The following is a 17,500-nucleotide window of genomic DNA, read 5'->3' on the forward strand; positions in this document are numbered from 1 at the left end:
CAGCAGCTACTCTTCCTGGGGTTTATTATGGATCCCCATTAGTTCCTGTCAAGGCAGCAGCTACTCTTCCTGGGGTTTATTATGGATCCCCATTAGTTCCTGCCAAGGCAGCAGCTACTCTTCCTGGGGTTTATTATGGATCCCATTAGTTCCTGTCAAGGCAGCAGCTACTCTTCCTGGGGTTTATTATGGATCCCATTAGTTCCTGTCAAGGCAGCAGCTACTCTTCCTGGGGTTTATTATGGACCCCCATTAGTTCCTGTCAAGGCAGCAGCTACTCTTCCTGGGGTTTATTATGGATCCCCATTAGTTCCTGTCAAGGCAGCAGCTACTCTTCCTGGGGTTTATTTGGATTAGTTCCTGCCAAGGGCAGCTACTCTTCCTGGGGTTTATTATGGATCCCCATTAGTTCCTGCCAAGGCGGCAGCTACTCTTCCTGGGGTTTATTATGGATCCCCATTAGTTCCTGCCAAGGCAGCAGCTACTCTTCCTGGGGTTTATTATGGATCCCCATTAGTTCCTGTCAAGGCAGCAGCTACTCTTCCTGGGGTTTATTATGGATCCCCATTAGTTCCTGTCAAGGCAGCAACTACTCTTCCTGGGGTTTATTATGGATCCCCATTAGTTCCTGCCAAGGCAGCAGCTACTCTTCCTGGGGTTTATTATGGATCCCCATTAGTTCCTGCCAAGGGGGCTACTCTTCCTGGGGTTTATTATGGATCCCCATTAGTTCCTGCCAAGGCAGCAGCTACTCTTCCTGGGGTTTATTATGGATCCCCATTAGTTCCTGTCAAGGCAGCAGCTACTCTTCCTGGGGTTTATTATGGATCCCCATTAGTTCCTGCCAAGGCAGCAGCTACTCTTCCTGGGGTTTATTATGGATCCCATTAGTTCCTGTCAAGGCAGCAGCTACTCTTCCTGGGGTTTATTATGGATCCCATTAGTTCCTGTCAAGGCAGCAGCTACTCTTCCTGGGGTTTATTATGGACCCCCATTAGTTCCTGTCAAGGCAGCAGCTACTCTTCCTGGGGTTTATTATGGATCCCCAGTTCCTGTCAAGGCAGCAGCTACTCTTCCTGGGGTTTATTATGGATCCCCATTAGTTCCTGCCAAGGCAGCAGCTACTCTTCCTGGGGTTTATTATGGATCCCCATTAGTTCCTGCCAAGGCAGCAGCTACTCTTCCTGGGGTTTATTATGGATCCCCCTGCCAAGGCAGCAGCTCTTCCTGGGGTTTATTATGGATCCCCAAGTTCCTGTCAGCAGCTACTCTTCCTGGGGTTTATTATGGATCCCCATTAGTTCCTGCCAAGGCAGCAGCTACTCTTCCTGGGGTTTATTATGGATCCCCATTAGTTCCTGCCAAGGCAGCAGCTACTCTTCCTGGGATTTATTATGGATCCCCATTAGTTCCTGACAAGGCAGCAGCTACTCTTCCTGGGGTTTATTATGGATCCCATTAGTTCCTGTCAAGGCAGCAGCTACTCTTCCTGGGGTTTATTATGGATCCCCATTAGTTCCTGTCAAGGCAGCAGCTACTCTTCCTGGGGTTTATTATGGATCCCCATTAGTTCCTGCCAAGGCAGCAGCTACTCTTCCTGGGGTTTATTATGGATCCCCATTAGTTCCTGCCAAGGCAGCAGCTACTCTTCCTGGGGTTTATTATGGATCCCCATTAGTTCCTGCCAAGGCAGCAGCTACTCTTCCTGGGGTTTATTATGGATCCCCATTAGTTCCTGTCAAGGCAGCAGCTACTCTTCCTGGGGTTTATTATGAATCCCCATTAGTTCCTGCCAAGGCAGCAGCTACTCTTCCTGGGGTTTATTATGGATCCCCATTAGTTCCTGCCAAGGCAGCAGCTACTCTTCCTGGGATTTATTATGGATCCCCATTAGTTCCTGACAAGGCAGCAGCTACTCTTCCTGGGGTTTATTATGGATCCCATTAGTTCCTGTCAAGGCAGCAGCTACTCTTCCTGGGGTTTATTATGGATCCCATTAGTTCCTGTCAAGGCAGCAGCTACTCTTCCTGGGGTTTATTATGGATCTCCATTAGTTCCTGCCAAGGCAGCAGCTACTCTTCCTGGGGTTTATTATGGAACCCCATTAGTTCCTGTCAAGGCAGCAGCTACACTTCCTGGGGTTTATTATGGATCCCCATTAGTTCCTGTCAAGGCAGCAGCTACTCTTCCTGGGGTTTATTATGGATCCCCATTAGTTCCTGCCAAGGCAGCAGCTACTCTTCCTGGGGTTTATTATGGATCCCCATTAGTTCCTGTCAAGGCAGCAGCTACTCTTCCTGGGGTTTATTATGGATCCCCATTAGTTCCTGTCAAGGCAGCAGCTACTCTTCCTGGGGTTTATTATGGATCCCCATTAGTTCCTGTCAAGGCAGCAGCTACTCTTCCTGGGGTTTATTATGGACCCCCATTAGTTCCTGTCAAGGCAGCAGCTACTCTTCCTGGGGTTTATTATGGATCCCCATTAGTTCCTGTCAAGGCAGCAGCTACTCTTCCTGGGGTTTATTATGGATCCCCATTAGTTCCTGCCAAGGCAGCAGCTACTCTTCCTGGGGTTTATTATGGATCCCCATTAGTTCCTGACAAGGCAGCAGCTACTCTTCCTGGGGTTTATTATGGATCCCATTAGTTGCTGTCAAGGCAGCAGCTACTCTTCCTGGGGTTTATTATGGATCCCCATTAGTTCCTGTCAAGGCAGCAGCTACTCTTCCTGGGGTTTATTATGGATCCCCATTAGTTGCTGTCAAGGCAGCAGCTACTCTTCCTGGGGTTTATTATGGATCCCCATTAGTTCCTGTCCAGGCAGCAGCTACTCTTCCTGGGGTTTATTATGGATCCCCATTAGTTCCTGCCAAGGCAGCAGCTACTCTTCCTGGGGTTTATTATGGATCCCCATTAGTTCCTGCCAAGGCAGCAGCTACTCTTCCTGGGGTTTATTATGACTGTGAAGACACATGACCTGGTAGTAGACCAGTCTCAACCTGACTGAGAAGACACATGACCTGGTAGTAGACCAGTCTCAACCTGACTGAGAAGATACATGACCTGGTAGTAGACCAGTCTCAAACTGACTGAGAAGACACATGACCTGGTAGTAGACCAGTCTCATCCTGACTGAAAAGACACATGACATGGTAGTAGACCAGTCTCAACATGACTGAGAAGACACATGACCTGGTAGTAGACCAGTCTCAACCTGACTGAGAAGACACATGACATGGTATGAAAGACAAAACCAAACTAAATGGGAAATATTATTGACATTACATTGTACTTTTCACTGGCTGTCCCTCAGGTTACGGCAGATGGACACATATTTGGCTTTTCTCCCAATAAATATCAGATCTTTGTTCATCTTTTATAGTTTGAAATTCGTTCTACTGAATGATTCTCTTCTGTCTGAGTATTTGTCACAGTGTAATAGGGAATGCAGCTCTGTCTCTACCTCTCCCCTGGAGCAGAGTGAGCACAGCCTGTCCTCTCTGGGCAGCCAGGTTTGTCTGTGACAACCGGTCTCTATAGCCAGACTGTCCTCTTTGGGCAGCCAGGTTTGTCTGTGACGACCGGTCTCAATAGCCAGACTGTCCTCTCTGGGCAGCCAGGTTTGTCTGTGACGACCGGTCTCTATAGCCAGACTGTCCTCTCTGGGCAGCCAGGTTTGTCTGTGACGACCGGTCTCTATAGACAGACTGTCCTCTCTGGGCAGCCAGGTTTGTCTGTGACGACCGGTCTCTATAGCCAGACTGTCTTCTCTTGGCAGCCAGGTTTGTCTGTGACGACCGGTCTCAATAGCCAGACTGTCCTCTCTGGGCAGCCAGGTTTGTCTGTGACGACCGGTCTCTATAGCCAGACTGTCCTCTCTGGGCAGCCAGGTTTGTCTGTGACGACCGGTCTCTATAGCCAGACTGTCCTCTCTGGGCAGCCAGGTTTGTCTGTGACGACCGGTCTCTATAGCCAGACTGTCCTCTCTGGGCAGCCAGGTTTGTCTGTGACGACCGGTCTCTATAGCCAGACTGTCTTCTCTTGGCAGCCAGGTTTGTCTGTGACGACCGGTCTCTATAGCCAGACTGTCCTCTCTGGGCAGCCAGGTTTGTCTGTGACGACCGGTCTCTATATCCAGACTGTCCTCTCTGGGCAGCCAGGTTTGTCTGTGACGACCGGTCTCTATAGCCAGACTGTCCTCTCTGGGCAGCCATTTTTGACAGCACCACCATCTGTCTACACCAGACCCTCCTTAGTGGGAGACAGCAGCACCAGGTCATCTGTCTACAGCAGACCCTCCTTAGTGGGAGACAGCAGACCCTCCTTAGTGGGAGACAGCAGACCCTCCTTAGTGGGAGACAGCAGACCCTCCTTAGTGGGAGACAGCAGACCCTCCTTAGTGGGAGACAGCAGCACCAGGTCATCTGTCTACAGCAGACCCTCCTTAGTGGGAGACAGCAGACCCTCCTTAGTGGGAGACAGCAGACCCTCCTTAGTGGGAGACAGCAGACCCTCCTTAGTGGGAGACAGCAGACCCTCCTTAGTGGGAGACAGCAGCACCAGGTCATCTGTCTACAGCAGACCCTCCTTAGTGGGAGACAGCAGACCCTCCTTAGTGGGAGACAGCAGACCCTCCTTAGTGGGAGACAGCAGACCCTCCTTAGTGGGAGACAGCAGACCCTCCTTAGTGGGAGACAGCAGACCCTCCTTAGTGGGAGACAGCAGACCCTCCTTAGTGGGAGACAGCAGACCCTCCTTAGTGGGAGACAGCAGACCCTCCTTAGTGGGAGACAGCAGACCCTCCTTAGTGGGAGACAGCAGACCCTCCTCAGTGGGAGACAGCAGACCCTCCTTAGTGGGAGACAGCAGACCCTCCTCAGTGGGAGACAGCAGACCCTCCTTAGTGGGAGACAGCAGACCCTCCTTAGTGGGAGACAGCAGACCCTCCTCAGTGGGAGACAGCAGACCCTCCTTAGTGGGAGACAGCAGACCCTCCTCAGTGGGAGACAGCAGACCCTCCTTAGTGGGAGACAGCAGACCCTCCTTAGTGGGAGACAGCAGACCCTCCTTAGTGGGAGACAGCAGACCCTCCTTAGTGGGAGACAGCAGACCCTCCTTAGTGGGAGACAGCAGACCCTCTTTAGTGGGAGACAGCAGCACCAGGTCATCTGTCGACAGTAGACAGTGTTGTGTAGGGTGAGACCAGGTGCTGCCGATTCCTCTGATGTGTTTGCCAATTCATTAATGTAGATGTTAAATAGTGTTGGACTTATTGGACAGCCCTGTTTCACTCCCCGTCCCTGAGAGAAGAAGTCTGTTGGCTTGATACCAATGTTAACCACACATTTGTTTTTAGTGTACATTGATTTAAAAACGTAATTTGTTTCCCCTCCAATAACACTTTCCAATAGTTATGGACTGGAGGGGGTAGAGAGGGGGCTGGTGGATGTTGTGTTGCAAGGCTGCTGTTCTGCTCTGTCCTCACCTGGGTTAGGAGCTCCTCTAAGGATGTCTGGTTGCTGTTTACACCTTGGTTAGGAGCTCTTCTAAGGTGTGGATGTCTGGTTGCTGTTTACACCTTGGTTAGGAGCTCCTCTAAGGATGTCTGGTTGCTGTTTACACCTTGGTTAGGAGCTCCTCTAAGGATGTCTGGTTGCTGTTTACACCTTGGTTAGGAGCTCCTCTAAGGATGTCTGGTTGCTGTTTACACCTGGGTTAGGAGCTCTTCTAAGGATGTCTGGTTGCTGTTTACACCTTGGTTAGGAGCTCCTCTAAGGATGTCTGGTTGCTGTTTACACCTTGGTTAGGAGCTCCTCTAAGGATGTCTGGTTGCTGTTTACACCTGGGTTAGGAGCTCTTCTAAGGATGTCTGGTTGCTGTTTAAACCTTGGTTAGGAGCTCCTCTAAGGATGTCTGGTTGCTGTTTACACCTTGGTTAGGAGCTCCTCTAAGGATGTCTGGTTGCTGTTTACACCTGGGTTAGGAGCTCTTCTAAGGTGTGGATGTCTGGTTGCTGTTTACACCTTGGTTAGGAGCTCTTCTAAGGTGTGGATGTCTGGTTGATGTTGACACCTTGGTTAGGAGCTCCTCTAAGGATGTCTGGTTGCTGTTTACACCTTGGTTAGGAGCTCCTCTAAGGATGTCTGGTTGCTGTTTACACCTTGGTTAGGAGCTCCTCTAAGGTGTGGATGTCTGGTTGCTGTTTACACCTTGGTTAGGAGCTCCTCTAAGGTGTGGATGTCTGGTTGCTGTTTACACCTTGGTTAGGAGCTCCTCTAAGGTGTGGATGTCTGGTTGCTGTTTACACCTTGGTTATGAGCTCCTCTAAGGTGTGGATGTTTGGTTGCTGTTTACACCTTGGTTAGGAGCTCCTCTAAGGTGTGGATGTCTGATTGCTGTTTACACCTTGGTTAGGAGCTCCTCTAAGGTGTGGATGTCTGGTTGCTGTTTACACCTTGGTTAGGAGCTCCTCTAAGGTGTGGATGTCTGGTTGCTGTTTACACCTTGGTTAGGAGCTCCTCTAAGGTGTAGATGTTTGGTTGCTGTTTACACCTTGGTTAGGAGCTCCTCTAAGTTGTGGATGTTTGGTTGATGTTTACACCTTGGTTAGGCGCTCCTCTACGGATGTCTGGTTGCTGTTTACACCTTGGTTAGGAGCTCCTCTAAGGATGTCTGGTTGATGTTTACACCTTGGTTAGGCGCTCCTCTAAGGATGTCTGGTTGCTGTTTACACCTTGGTTAGGAGCTCCTCTAAGGATGTCTGGTTGCTGTTTACACCTTGGTTAGGAGCTCCTCTAAGGTGTGGATGTTTGGTTGCTGTTTACACCTTGGTTAGGAGCTCCTCTAAGGTGTGGATGTTTGGTTGCTGTTTACACCTTGGTTAGGAGCTCCTCTCAGGTGTGGATGTCTGGTTGCTGTTTACACCATGGTTAGGAGCTCCTCTAAGGTGTGGATGTTTGGTTGCTGTTTACACCTTGGTTAGGAGCTCCTCTAAGGTGTGGATGTTTGGTTGCTGTTTACACCTTGGTTAGGAGCTCCTCTAAGGTGTGGATGTCTGGTTGCTGTTTACACCTTGGTTAGGAGCTCCTCTAAGGTGTGGATGTTTGGTTGCTGTTTACACCTTGGTTAGGAGCTCCTCTAAGGTGTGGATGTCTGATTGCTGTTTACACCTTGGTTAGGAGCTCCTCTAAGGTGTGGATGTCTGGTTGCTGTTTACACCTTGGTTAGGAGCTCCTCTAAGGTGTGGATGTTTGGTTGCTGTTTACACCTTGGTTAGGAGCTCCTCTAAGGTGTGGATGTTTGGTTGATGTTTACACCTTGGTTAGGCGCTCCTCTAAGGATGTCTGGTTGCTGTTTACACCTTGGTTATGAGATCCTCTAAGGATGTCTGGTTGCTGTTTACACCTTGGTTAGGAGCTCCTCTAAGGTGTGGATGTTTGGTTGCTGTTTACACCTTGGTTAGGAGCTCCTCTAAGGTGTGGATGTTTGGTTGCTGTTTACACCTTGGTTAGGAGCTCCTCTAAGGTGTAGATGTTTGGTTGCTGTTTACACCTTGGTTAGGAGCTCCTCTAAGGTGTGGATGTTTGGTTGCTGTTTACACCTTGGTTATGAGATCCTCTAAGGATGTCTGGTCGCTGTTTACACCTTGGTTAGGAGCTCCTCTCAGGTGTGGATGTCTGGTTGCTGTTTACACCATGGTTAGGAGCTCCTCTAAGGTGTGGATGTCTGGTTGCTGTTTACTCCTTGGTTAGGAGCTCCTCTAAGGTGTGGATGTCTGGTTGCTGTTTACACCTTGGTTAGGAGCTCCTCTAAGGATGTCTGGTTGCTGTTTACACCTTGGTTAGGTGCTCCTCTAAGGTGTGAATGTCTGGTTGATGTTTACACCTTGGTTAGGAGCTCCTCTAAGGATTTATGGTTGCTGTTTACACCTTGGTTAGGAGCTCCACTAAGGATGTCTGGTTGCTGTTTACACCTTGGTGAGGAACTCCTCTAAGGTGTGGATGTCTGGTTGCTGTTTACACCTTGGTTAGGAGCTCCTCTAAGGATGTCTGGTTGCTGTTTACACCTTTGTTAGGAGCTCCTCTAAGGATGTCTGGTTGCTGTTTACACCTTGGTTAGGAGCTCCTCTCAGGTGTGGATGTCTGGTTGCTGTTTACACCTTGGTGAGGAACTCCTCTAAGGTGTGGATGTCTGGTTGCTGTTTACACCTTGTTTAGGATTTAGGAGCTCCTCTAAGGTGTGGATGTCTGGTTGCTGTTTACACCTTGGTTAGGAGCTCCTCTAAGGATGTCTGTTTGCTGTTTACTCCTTGGTTAGGAGCTCCTCTAAGGTTTGAATGTCTGGTTGCTGTTTACACCTTGGTTAGGAGCTCCTCTACGGATGTCTGGTTGCTGTTTACACCTTGGTTAGGAGCTCCTCTAAGGATGTCTGGTTGATGTTTACACCTTGGTTAGCAGCCCCTCTAAGGTGTGGATGTCTGGTTGCTGTTTACACCTTGGTTAGGAGCTCCTCTAAGGTGTGAATGTCTGGTTGATGTTTACACCTTGGTTAGGAGCTCCTCTAAGGTGTGGAAGTCTGGTTGCTGTTTACACCTTGGTTAGGAGCTCCTCTAAGGTGTGAATGTCTGGTTGATGTTGACACCTTGGTTAGGAGCTCCTCTAAGGATGTCTGGTTGCTGTTTACACCTTGGTTATGATATCCTCTAAGGATGTCTGGTTGCTGTTTACACCTTGGTTAGAGCTCCTCTAAGGATGTCTGGTTGCTGTTTACACCTTGGTTAGGAGCTCCTCTAAGGTGTGGATGTCTGGTTGCTGTTTACACCTTGGTTAGGAGCTCCTCTAAGGTGTGAATGTCTGGTTGCTGTTTACACCTTGGTTAGGAGCTCCTCTAAGGTGTGAATGTCTGGTTGATGTTTACACCTTGGTTATGAGATCCTCTAAGGATGTCTGGTTGCTGTTTACTCCTTGGTTAGGAGCTCCTCTAAGCTCCTCTAAGTGAGGTAGCACGTGGTGCTAACACGTTACTCACTAGGGCTTCACATTGTTTCCTAGCACATGGTGCTAACACGTTACTCACTATGGCTTCACATTGTGTCCTAGCATATGGTGCTAACACGTTACTCACTATGGCTTCACATTGTGTCCTAGCATATGGTGCTAACACGTTACTCACTATGGCTTCACATTGTGTCCTAGAATATGGTGCTAACACGTTACTCACTATGGCTTCACATTGTGTCCTAGCATATGGTGCTAACACTTTACTCACTATGGCTTCACATTGTGTCCTAGCATATGGCAAAATGGCTTCCAACACGCTTCTCAGCAAACTGGATGCAGTCTATCACAGTGCCATCCGTTTTGTCACTAAAGCACCTTATACCACCCACCACTGCGACTTGTATGCTCTAGTCGGCTGGCCCTCACTACATATTCGTCGCCAGACCCACTGGCTCCAGGTCATCTACAAGTCCATGCTAGGTAAAGCTCCGCCTTATCTCAGTTCACTGGTCACGATGGCAACACCCATCCGTAGCACGCGCTCCAGCAGGTGTATCTCACTGATCATCCCTAAAGCCAACACCTCATTTGGCCGCCTTTCGTTCCAGTTCTCTGCTGCCTGTGACTGGAACGATTGCAAAAATCGCTGAAGTTGAGACTTTTATCTCCCTCACCAACTTCAAACATCAGCTATCCGAGCAGCTAACCGATCGCTGCAGCTGTACATAGTCTATAGGTAAATAGCCCACCCATTTTCACCTACCTCATTCCCATACTGTTTTTATACTGTTTTTATTTATTTACTTTTCTGCTCTTTTGCACACCAATATCTCTACCTGTACATGCCCATCTGATCATTTATCACTCCAGTGTTAATCTGCAAAATTGTATTATTCGCCTACCTCCTCATGCCTTTTGCACACATTGTATATAGACTGCCCATTTTTTTCTACTGTGTTATTGACTTGCTAATTGTTTACTCCATGTGTAACTCTGTGTTGTCTGTTCACACTGCTATGCTTTATCTTGGCCAGGTCGCAGTTGCAAATGAGAACTTGTTCTCAACTAGCCTACCTGGTTAAATAAAGGTGAAATAAAAATAAAATAAAATAAATATGGTGCTAACACGTTACTCGCTATGGCGTCACATTGTCATACAAAGAACAGCATACAAACAACAAATGGATAGCACACGATCATAGATTCATTTTAGACTACACAAGCTTACAAACAATTACAATGGCAAAGTCACAACAATCACAAGAATGGCTTCATGACTGCATGGCCAGGCACGACTCCAACACCATCATTAAGTTTGCAGACGACACAACAGTGGTAGACCTGATCACCGACAACGACGAGACAGACTATGGGGAGGAGGTCAGAGAACTGGCCGGGTGGTACCAGAACAACAACCTCTCCCTCAACGTAACCAAGACTAAGGAGATGATTGTGGACTACAGGAACAGGGGGACTGAGCACGCCCCCATTCTCACCAATGGGGCTGTAGTGGAGCAGGTTTTCGAGCTTCATGTTCCTTGGTGTCCACATCAACAACAAACTATCATGGTCGAAGCACACCAAGACAGTCATGAAGAGGGCACGACAAAGCCTATTCCCCCTCAGGAAACTAAAAAGATTTGGCACGGGGTCCTGAGATCCTCAAACGGTTCTACAGCAGGCGATGTCGGAAGAATTGTCAAAGACCCCAACCACCCCAGTCAAAGACTGTTCTCTCTACTACTGCATGGCAAGCGGTACCGGAGTGCCAAGTCTCGGACCAAAAGCCTTCTCAACAGTTTTTACCCCCAAGTCACAAGACTCCTGAACGGGGTAGTCAAATGGCTACCCAGACTACTTGCATAGTCCCGCCGCCCCCCCCAACCCCTTCGTTCTACGCTGCTGCTACTCTCTGTTTATCATATATGCATTGTCATTTTAACTATACATTCATGTACATACTACCTCAATCAGCCTGACTAACCGGTGTCTGTATGTAGCCTCGTTACTTTTATAGCCTCTCTACTGTATATAGCCTCTCTACTGTATATAGCCTCTCGACTGTATATAGCCTCTCTACTGTATATAGCCTCTCTACTGTATATAGCCTCTCTACTGTATATAACCTCTCTACTGTATGTAGCCCTCTACTGTATATAGCCCTCTACTGTATATAGCCTCTCTACTGTATATAGCCTCTCCACTGTATATAGCCTCTACTGTATATAGCCTCTCTACTGTATATAGCCTCTCTACTGTATATAGCCTCTCTACTGTATATAGCCTCTCTACTGTATATAACCTCTCTACTGTATATAGCCTCTCTACTGTATATAGCCTCTCTACTGTATATAGCCTCTCTACTGTATATAGCCTCTCTACTGTATATAACCTCTACTGTATGTAGCCTCTCTACTGTATATAGCCTCTCTACTGTATATAGCCTCTCTACTGTATATAGCCTCTCTACTGTATATAGCCTCTCCACTGTATATAGCCTCTCTACTGTATATAGCCTCTCTACTGTATATAGCCTCTCTACTGTATATAGCCTCTCCACTGTATATAGCCTCTCTACTGTATATAGCCTCTCTACTATATATAGCCTCTCGACTGTATATAGCCTCTCTACTGTATATAGCCTCTCTACTGTATATAGCCTCTCGACTGTATATAGCATCTCCACTGTATATAGCCTCTCTACTGTATATAGCCTCTCTACTGTATGTAACCTCTCTACTGTATATAGCCTCTACTGTATATAGCCTCTACTGTATATAACCTCTCTACTGTATATAGCCTCTCTACTGTATATAGCCTCTACTGTATATAACCTCTCTACTGTATATAACCTCTCTACTGTATATAGCCTCTCTACTGTATATAGCCTCTCTACTGTATATAGCCTCTACTGTATATAACCTCCCGACCCTAACCTAACCCTGGGTTAATCTGTTGGCCAACCCTAACCTAACCCTGAATTCATCTGTTGGCCAACCCTAACCTAACCCTGGGTTAATATGTTGGCCAACCTTAACTTAATCCTGGGTTTATGCCACCACAGGGCTGCAGTGTCCATGCTGTACAAATTGACCAGGTGGGATTGAGAGGGAGGTGTCTCCATGGTGATGTGGCTTCAGTGTTCCATCTGTCTCTGGATCTTCCTCTGGCCTTCAGCAGGTAAAACCTGACTACACACACACTAATCTAACCCTGATTAACACCCTGATTAACAAAGATTCACTCACTTATTCACACTCTCACTAATTGTGTGTGTGTGTGTGTGTGTGTGTGTGTGTGTGTGTGTGTGTGTGTGTGTGTGTGTGTGTGTGTGTGTGTGTGTGTGTGTGTGTGTGTGTGTGTGTGTGTGTGTGTGCGTGCGTGCGTGCGTGGTGTGAGTGTGAGTGTGTGTGTGTGTGTGGTGTGAGTGTGTGTATGTGTATGTGTGTGTGTGTGTGTGTGTGTGAGTGAGTGTGTGTATGTGTGTGTGTGTGTGTGCGTGCGTGCGTGCGTGTGTGTGTGTCAGGGTGTCTCTCCCCCCCTCAGAATGTGACTGTAGAGTTTCTGGACTTCCATGGGAGAGTCCACTGGCTGGCCGGAGCTGGCAACACCAACCATACCCACTACTCTGTAGAGATGCAAGTATTCGGGTTAGTGGGGGGTTCAGTATGTGCCTTTCTGCGTGTGGTTGGATGACTGGATGGATAGATGACTGGATGGATAGATGACTAGATGACTGGATGACTAGATGACTGGATGACTAGATGACTAGATGACTGGATGACTAGATGACTGGATGACTAGATGACTGGATGACTAGATGACTAGATGACTGGATGACTAGATGACTGGATGACTAGATGGATGGATGACTTGATGACTGGATGACTAGATGGATGGATGACTGGATGGATGGATGACTAGATGACTAGATGACTGGATGACTGGATGGATGGATGACTAGATGGATGGATGACTAGATGACTAGATGACTAGATGACTAGATGACTGGATGACTGGATGACTAGATGACTGAATGACTAGATGGATGGATGACTGGATGGATGGATGACTAGATGGATGGATGACTAGATGACTAGATGACTGGATGACTGGATGACTAGATGACTGGATGACTAGATGACTGGATGACTAGATGGATGGATGACTGGATGGATGGATGACTAGATGACTAGATGACTGGATGACTAGATGGCTGGATGACTGGATGACTAGATGACTAGATGACTGGATGACTAGATGGCTGGATGACTGGATGACTAGATGACTGGATGACTGGATGACTAGATGACTGGATGACTAGATGACTAGATGACTAGATGGATGGATGACTAGATGACTAGATGACTGGATGACTAGATGACTGGATGACTAGATGACTAGATGACTAGATGGATGGATGACTAGATGACTGGATGACTAGATGACTAGATGGATGGATGACTGGATGGATGGATGACTAGATGACTAGATGACTAGATGACTGGATGACTAGATGACTAGATGACTGGATGACTAGATGACTGGATGACTAGATGGATGGATGACTAGATGACTGGATGACTAGATGGATGGATGACTAGATGACTGGATGACTAGATGGATGGATGACTAGATGACTGGATGACTAGATGACTGGATGACTAGATGACTAGATGACTAGATGGATGGATGACTAGATGACTGGATGACTAGATGGATGGATGACTAGATGACTGGATGACCAGATGGATGGATGACTAGATGACTGGATGACTAGATGGATGGATGACTAGATGACTGGATGACTAGATGACTGGATGACTAGATGACTAGATGACTAGATGGATGGATGACTAGATGACTGGATGACTAGATGGATGGATGACTAGATGACTAGATGACTAGATGACTAGATGACTGGATGACTAGATGACTGGATGACTAGATGGCTGGATGACTGGATGGCTGGATGACTAGATGACTGGATGACTAGATGGCTGGATGACTAGATGGCTGGATGACTGGTTGGCTGGATGACGGGATGACTGGATGGATGACTGGATGGATGACTGGATGGATGGCTGGATGACTGGATGGATGGTTGGATGACTGGATGACTGGATGGATGGTTGGATGACTGGATGGATGACTGGATGGATGGTTGGATGGCTGGATGGCTGGATGACTGGATGGATGGTTGGATGGCTGGATGGCTGGATGACTGGATGGATGGTTGGATGGCTGGATGACTGGATGGATGACTGGATGGATGGCTGGATGACTGGATGGATGGCTGGATGACTGGATGACTGGATGGATGGTTGGATGACTGGATGACTGGATGGATGGTTGGATGGCTGGATGACTGGATGGGGTACAGGGATAAGAAGAGAATGTGATAAGTAGAGCAAAAGCAGGATGAGTTGGAGGGATTGAAAGAAAGTGTGAAAGAGAGTGAAGTAGAGAGAGTGAAGGAGAGAGAGCGTGAGAGAGAGAAGGAGAGAGAGAGTGAAGGAGAGAAGGAGAGAGAGAGTGAAGGAGAGAAGGAGAGAGAGAGTGAAGGAGAGAAGGAGAGAGAGAGTGACGAAGAGAAGGAGAGAGAGAGTGAAGGAGAGAAGGAGAGAGAGAGTGAAGAAGAGAAGGAGAGAGAGAGTGAAGGAGAGAGAAAAAGAGAGTGAAGGAGAGTGAAGGAGAGAAGGAGAGAGGGAGGGAAGGAGAGAAGGAGAGAGAGAGTGAAGGAGAGAGAAAAATAGAGAGAGTGAAGGAGAGTGAAGGAGAGAAGGAGAGAGAGAGTGAAGGAGAGAGAGAGTGAAGGAGAGAGAGAGTGAAGGAGAGAAGGAGAGAGAGAGTGAAGGAGAGAGAGAGTGAAGGAGAGAGAGTGAAGGAGAGAAGGAGAGATAGAGTGAAGGAGAGAAGGAGAGAGAGAGTGAAGGAGAGAAGGAGAGAGGGAGTGAAGGAGAGAAGGAGAGAGAGAGTGAATGAGAGAGAAAAAGAGAGAGAGTGAAGGAGAGAAGGAGAGAGTGAGAGAAGGGAGGAGAAGTGATGATGTGTCCTCTTGTGATGTAGTGAGTCATGGTGGCAACCCTGTAACTGCAGCAACCCCGTTGCCATGGCGTGCCCCCTGGACATTCCGCTGGATGACCTTTTAAAGAATTACAACGTCAGAGTGAGGGCGGAGCTGGAAGAGCAGGCGTCAGAATGGACATACCTGGAGCACACAGTACAGCCCTACTCAAACAGTAAGACACAGTACAGCCCTACACAGTACAGCCCTACTCAGACAGTAAGACACAGTACAGCCCTACTCAAACAGTAAGACACAGTACAGCCCTACTCAGACAGTAACACATAGTACAGCCCTACTCAGACAGTGAGACACAGTACAGCCCTACTCAAACAGTAAGACACAGTACAGCCCTACTCAGACAGTAACACACAGTACAGCCCTACTCAAACAGTAAGACACAGTACAGCCCTACTCAAACAGTAAGACACAGTACAGCCCTACACAGTACAGCCCTACTCAGACAGTAAGACACAGTACAGCCCTACTCAGACAGTGAGACACAGTACAGCCCTACTCAGACAGTGAGACACAGTACAGCCCTACTCAGACAGTAAGACACAGTACAGTCCTACTCAGTACAGCCCTACTCAGACAGTGAGACACAGTACAGCCCTACTCAGACAGTAAGACACAGTACAGCCCTACACAGTACAGCCCTACTCAGACAGTAAGACACAGTACAGCCCTACTCAGACAGTGAGACACAGTACAGCCCTAATCAGACAGTGAGACACAGTACAGCCCTACACAGTACAGCCCTACTCAGTACAGCCCTACTCAGACAGTGAGACACAGTACAGCCCTACTCAGACAGTGAGACACAGTACAGCCCTACTCAGACAGTAAGACACAGTACAGCCCTACTCAGACAGTAACACACAGTACAGCCCTACTCAGACAGTGAGACACAGTACAGCCCTACTCAGACAGTGAGACACAGTACAGCCCTACTCAGACAGTGAGACACAGTACAGCCCTACTCAGACAGTAAGACACAGTACAGCCCTACTCAGACAGTAACACACAGTACAGCCCTACTCAGACAGTAAGACACAGTACAGCCCTACTCAGACAGTAACACACAGTACAGCCCTACTCAGACAGTAACACACAGTACAGCCCTACTCAGACAGTAACACACAGTACAGCCCTACACAGTACAGCCCTACTCAGACAGTGAGACACAGTACAGCCCTACTCAGACAGTCAGACACAGTACAGCCCTACTCAGACAGTAAGACACAGTACAGCCCTACTCAGACAGTGAGACACAGTACAGCCCTACTCAGACAGTAAGACACAGTACAGCCCTACTCAGACAGTAAGACACAGTACAGCCCTAGTCAGACAGTAACACACAGTACAGCCCTACACAGTACAGCCCTACTCAGACAGTGAGACACAGTACAGCCCTACTCAGACAGTGAGACACAGTACAGCCCTACTCAGACAGTAAGACACAGTACAGCCCTACTCAGACAGTAAGACACAGTACAGCCCTACTCAGACAGTAAGACACAGTACAGCCCTACTCAGACAGTAAGACACAGTACAGCCCTACTCAGACAGTAACACACAGTACAGCCTTACTCAGACAGTAAGACACAGTACAGCCCTACTCAGACAGTAACACACAGTACAGCCCTACTCAGACAGTAACACACAGTACAGCCCTACTCAGACAGTAAGACACAGTACAGCCCTACTCAGACAGTGAGACACAGTACAGCCCTACTCAGACAGTGAGACACAGTACAGCCCTACTCAGACAGTAAGACACAGTACAGCCCTACTCAGACAGTGAGACACAGTACAGCCATACTCAGACAGTGAGACACAGTACAGCCCTACTCAGACAGTAAGACACAGTACCGGCCTACTCAGACAGTAACACACAGTACAGCCCTACTCAGACAGTGAGACTCAGTACAGCCCTACTCAGACAGTAAGACACAGTACAGCCCTACTCAGACAGTAAGACACAGTACAGCCCTACTCAGACAGTGAGACACAGTACAGCCCTACTCAGACAGTAAGACACAGTACAGCCCTACTCAGACAGTAAGACACAGTACAGCCCTACTCAGACAGTAACACACAGTACAGCCCTACTCAGACAGTAACACACAGTACAGTCCTACTCAGTACAGCCCTACTCAGACAGTAACACACAGTACAGTCCTACTCAGTACAGCCCTACTCAGACAGTAACACACAGTACAGCCCTACTCAGACAGTAACACACAGTACAGCCCTACTCAGACAGTAACACACAGTACAGTCCTACTCAGTACAGCCCTACTCAGACAGTGAGACACAGTACAGCCCTACTCAGACAGTAAGACACAGTACAGCCCTACTCAGACAGTGAGACACAGTACAGCCCTACTCAGTACAGCCCTACTCAGACAGTAAGACACAGTACAGCCCT

General features: G+C 48.1%; 1 protein-coding gene across 50 annotated transcripts in view; it reads left to right on the plus strand.

Moving 5' to 3' along the window:
• The window catches only part of LOC127906149 (uncharacterized), a 34,545-nt gene that overhangs the window by 6,351 nt on the left and 10,694 nt on the right, over nt 1-17,500 (plus strand). For 40 of the 50 annotated variants that reach the window (XM_052512480.1, XM_052512489.1, XM_052512495.1 and 37 more), the window contains exons 1-3: nt 12,147-12,179; nt 12,526-12,641; nt 15,073-15,241. Coding sequence is in view for 8 of the 50 variants with exons in the window: in XM_052512476.1 (XP_052368436.1) it covers nt 12,122-12,179; nt 12,526-12,649; nt 15,069-15,241 (355 nt within the window). In the remaining 42 variants the exon portion in view is untranslated. Of the gene's footprint in view, nt 1-12,063; nt 12,180-12,525; nt 12,650-15,068; nt 15,242-17,500 lie in introns of those variants that run through there. The other 10 variants (XR_008125277.1, XR_008125276.1, XM_052512476.1 and 7 more) reach the window with 3 other exon arrangements.

This window comes from Oncorhynchus keta, unplaced genomic scaffold (genome assembly GCF_023373465.1).
Source record: "Oncorhynchus keta strain PuntledgeMale-10-30-2019 unplaced genomic scaffold, Oket_V2 Un_contig_8529_pilon_pilon, whole genome shotgun sequence".
Classification (NCBI taxonomy): domain Eukaryota; kingdom Metazoa; phylum Chordata; class Actinopteri; order Salmoniformes; family Salmonidae; genus Oncorhynchus; species Oncorhynchus keta.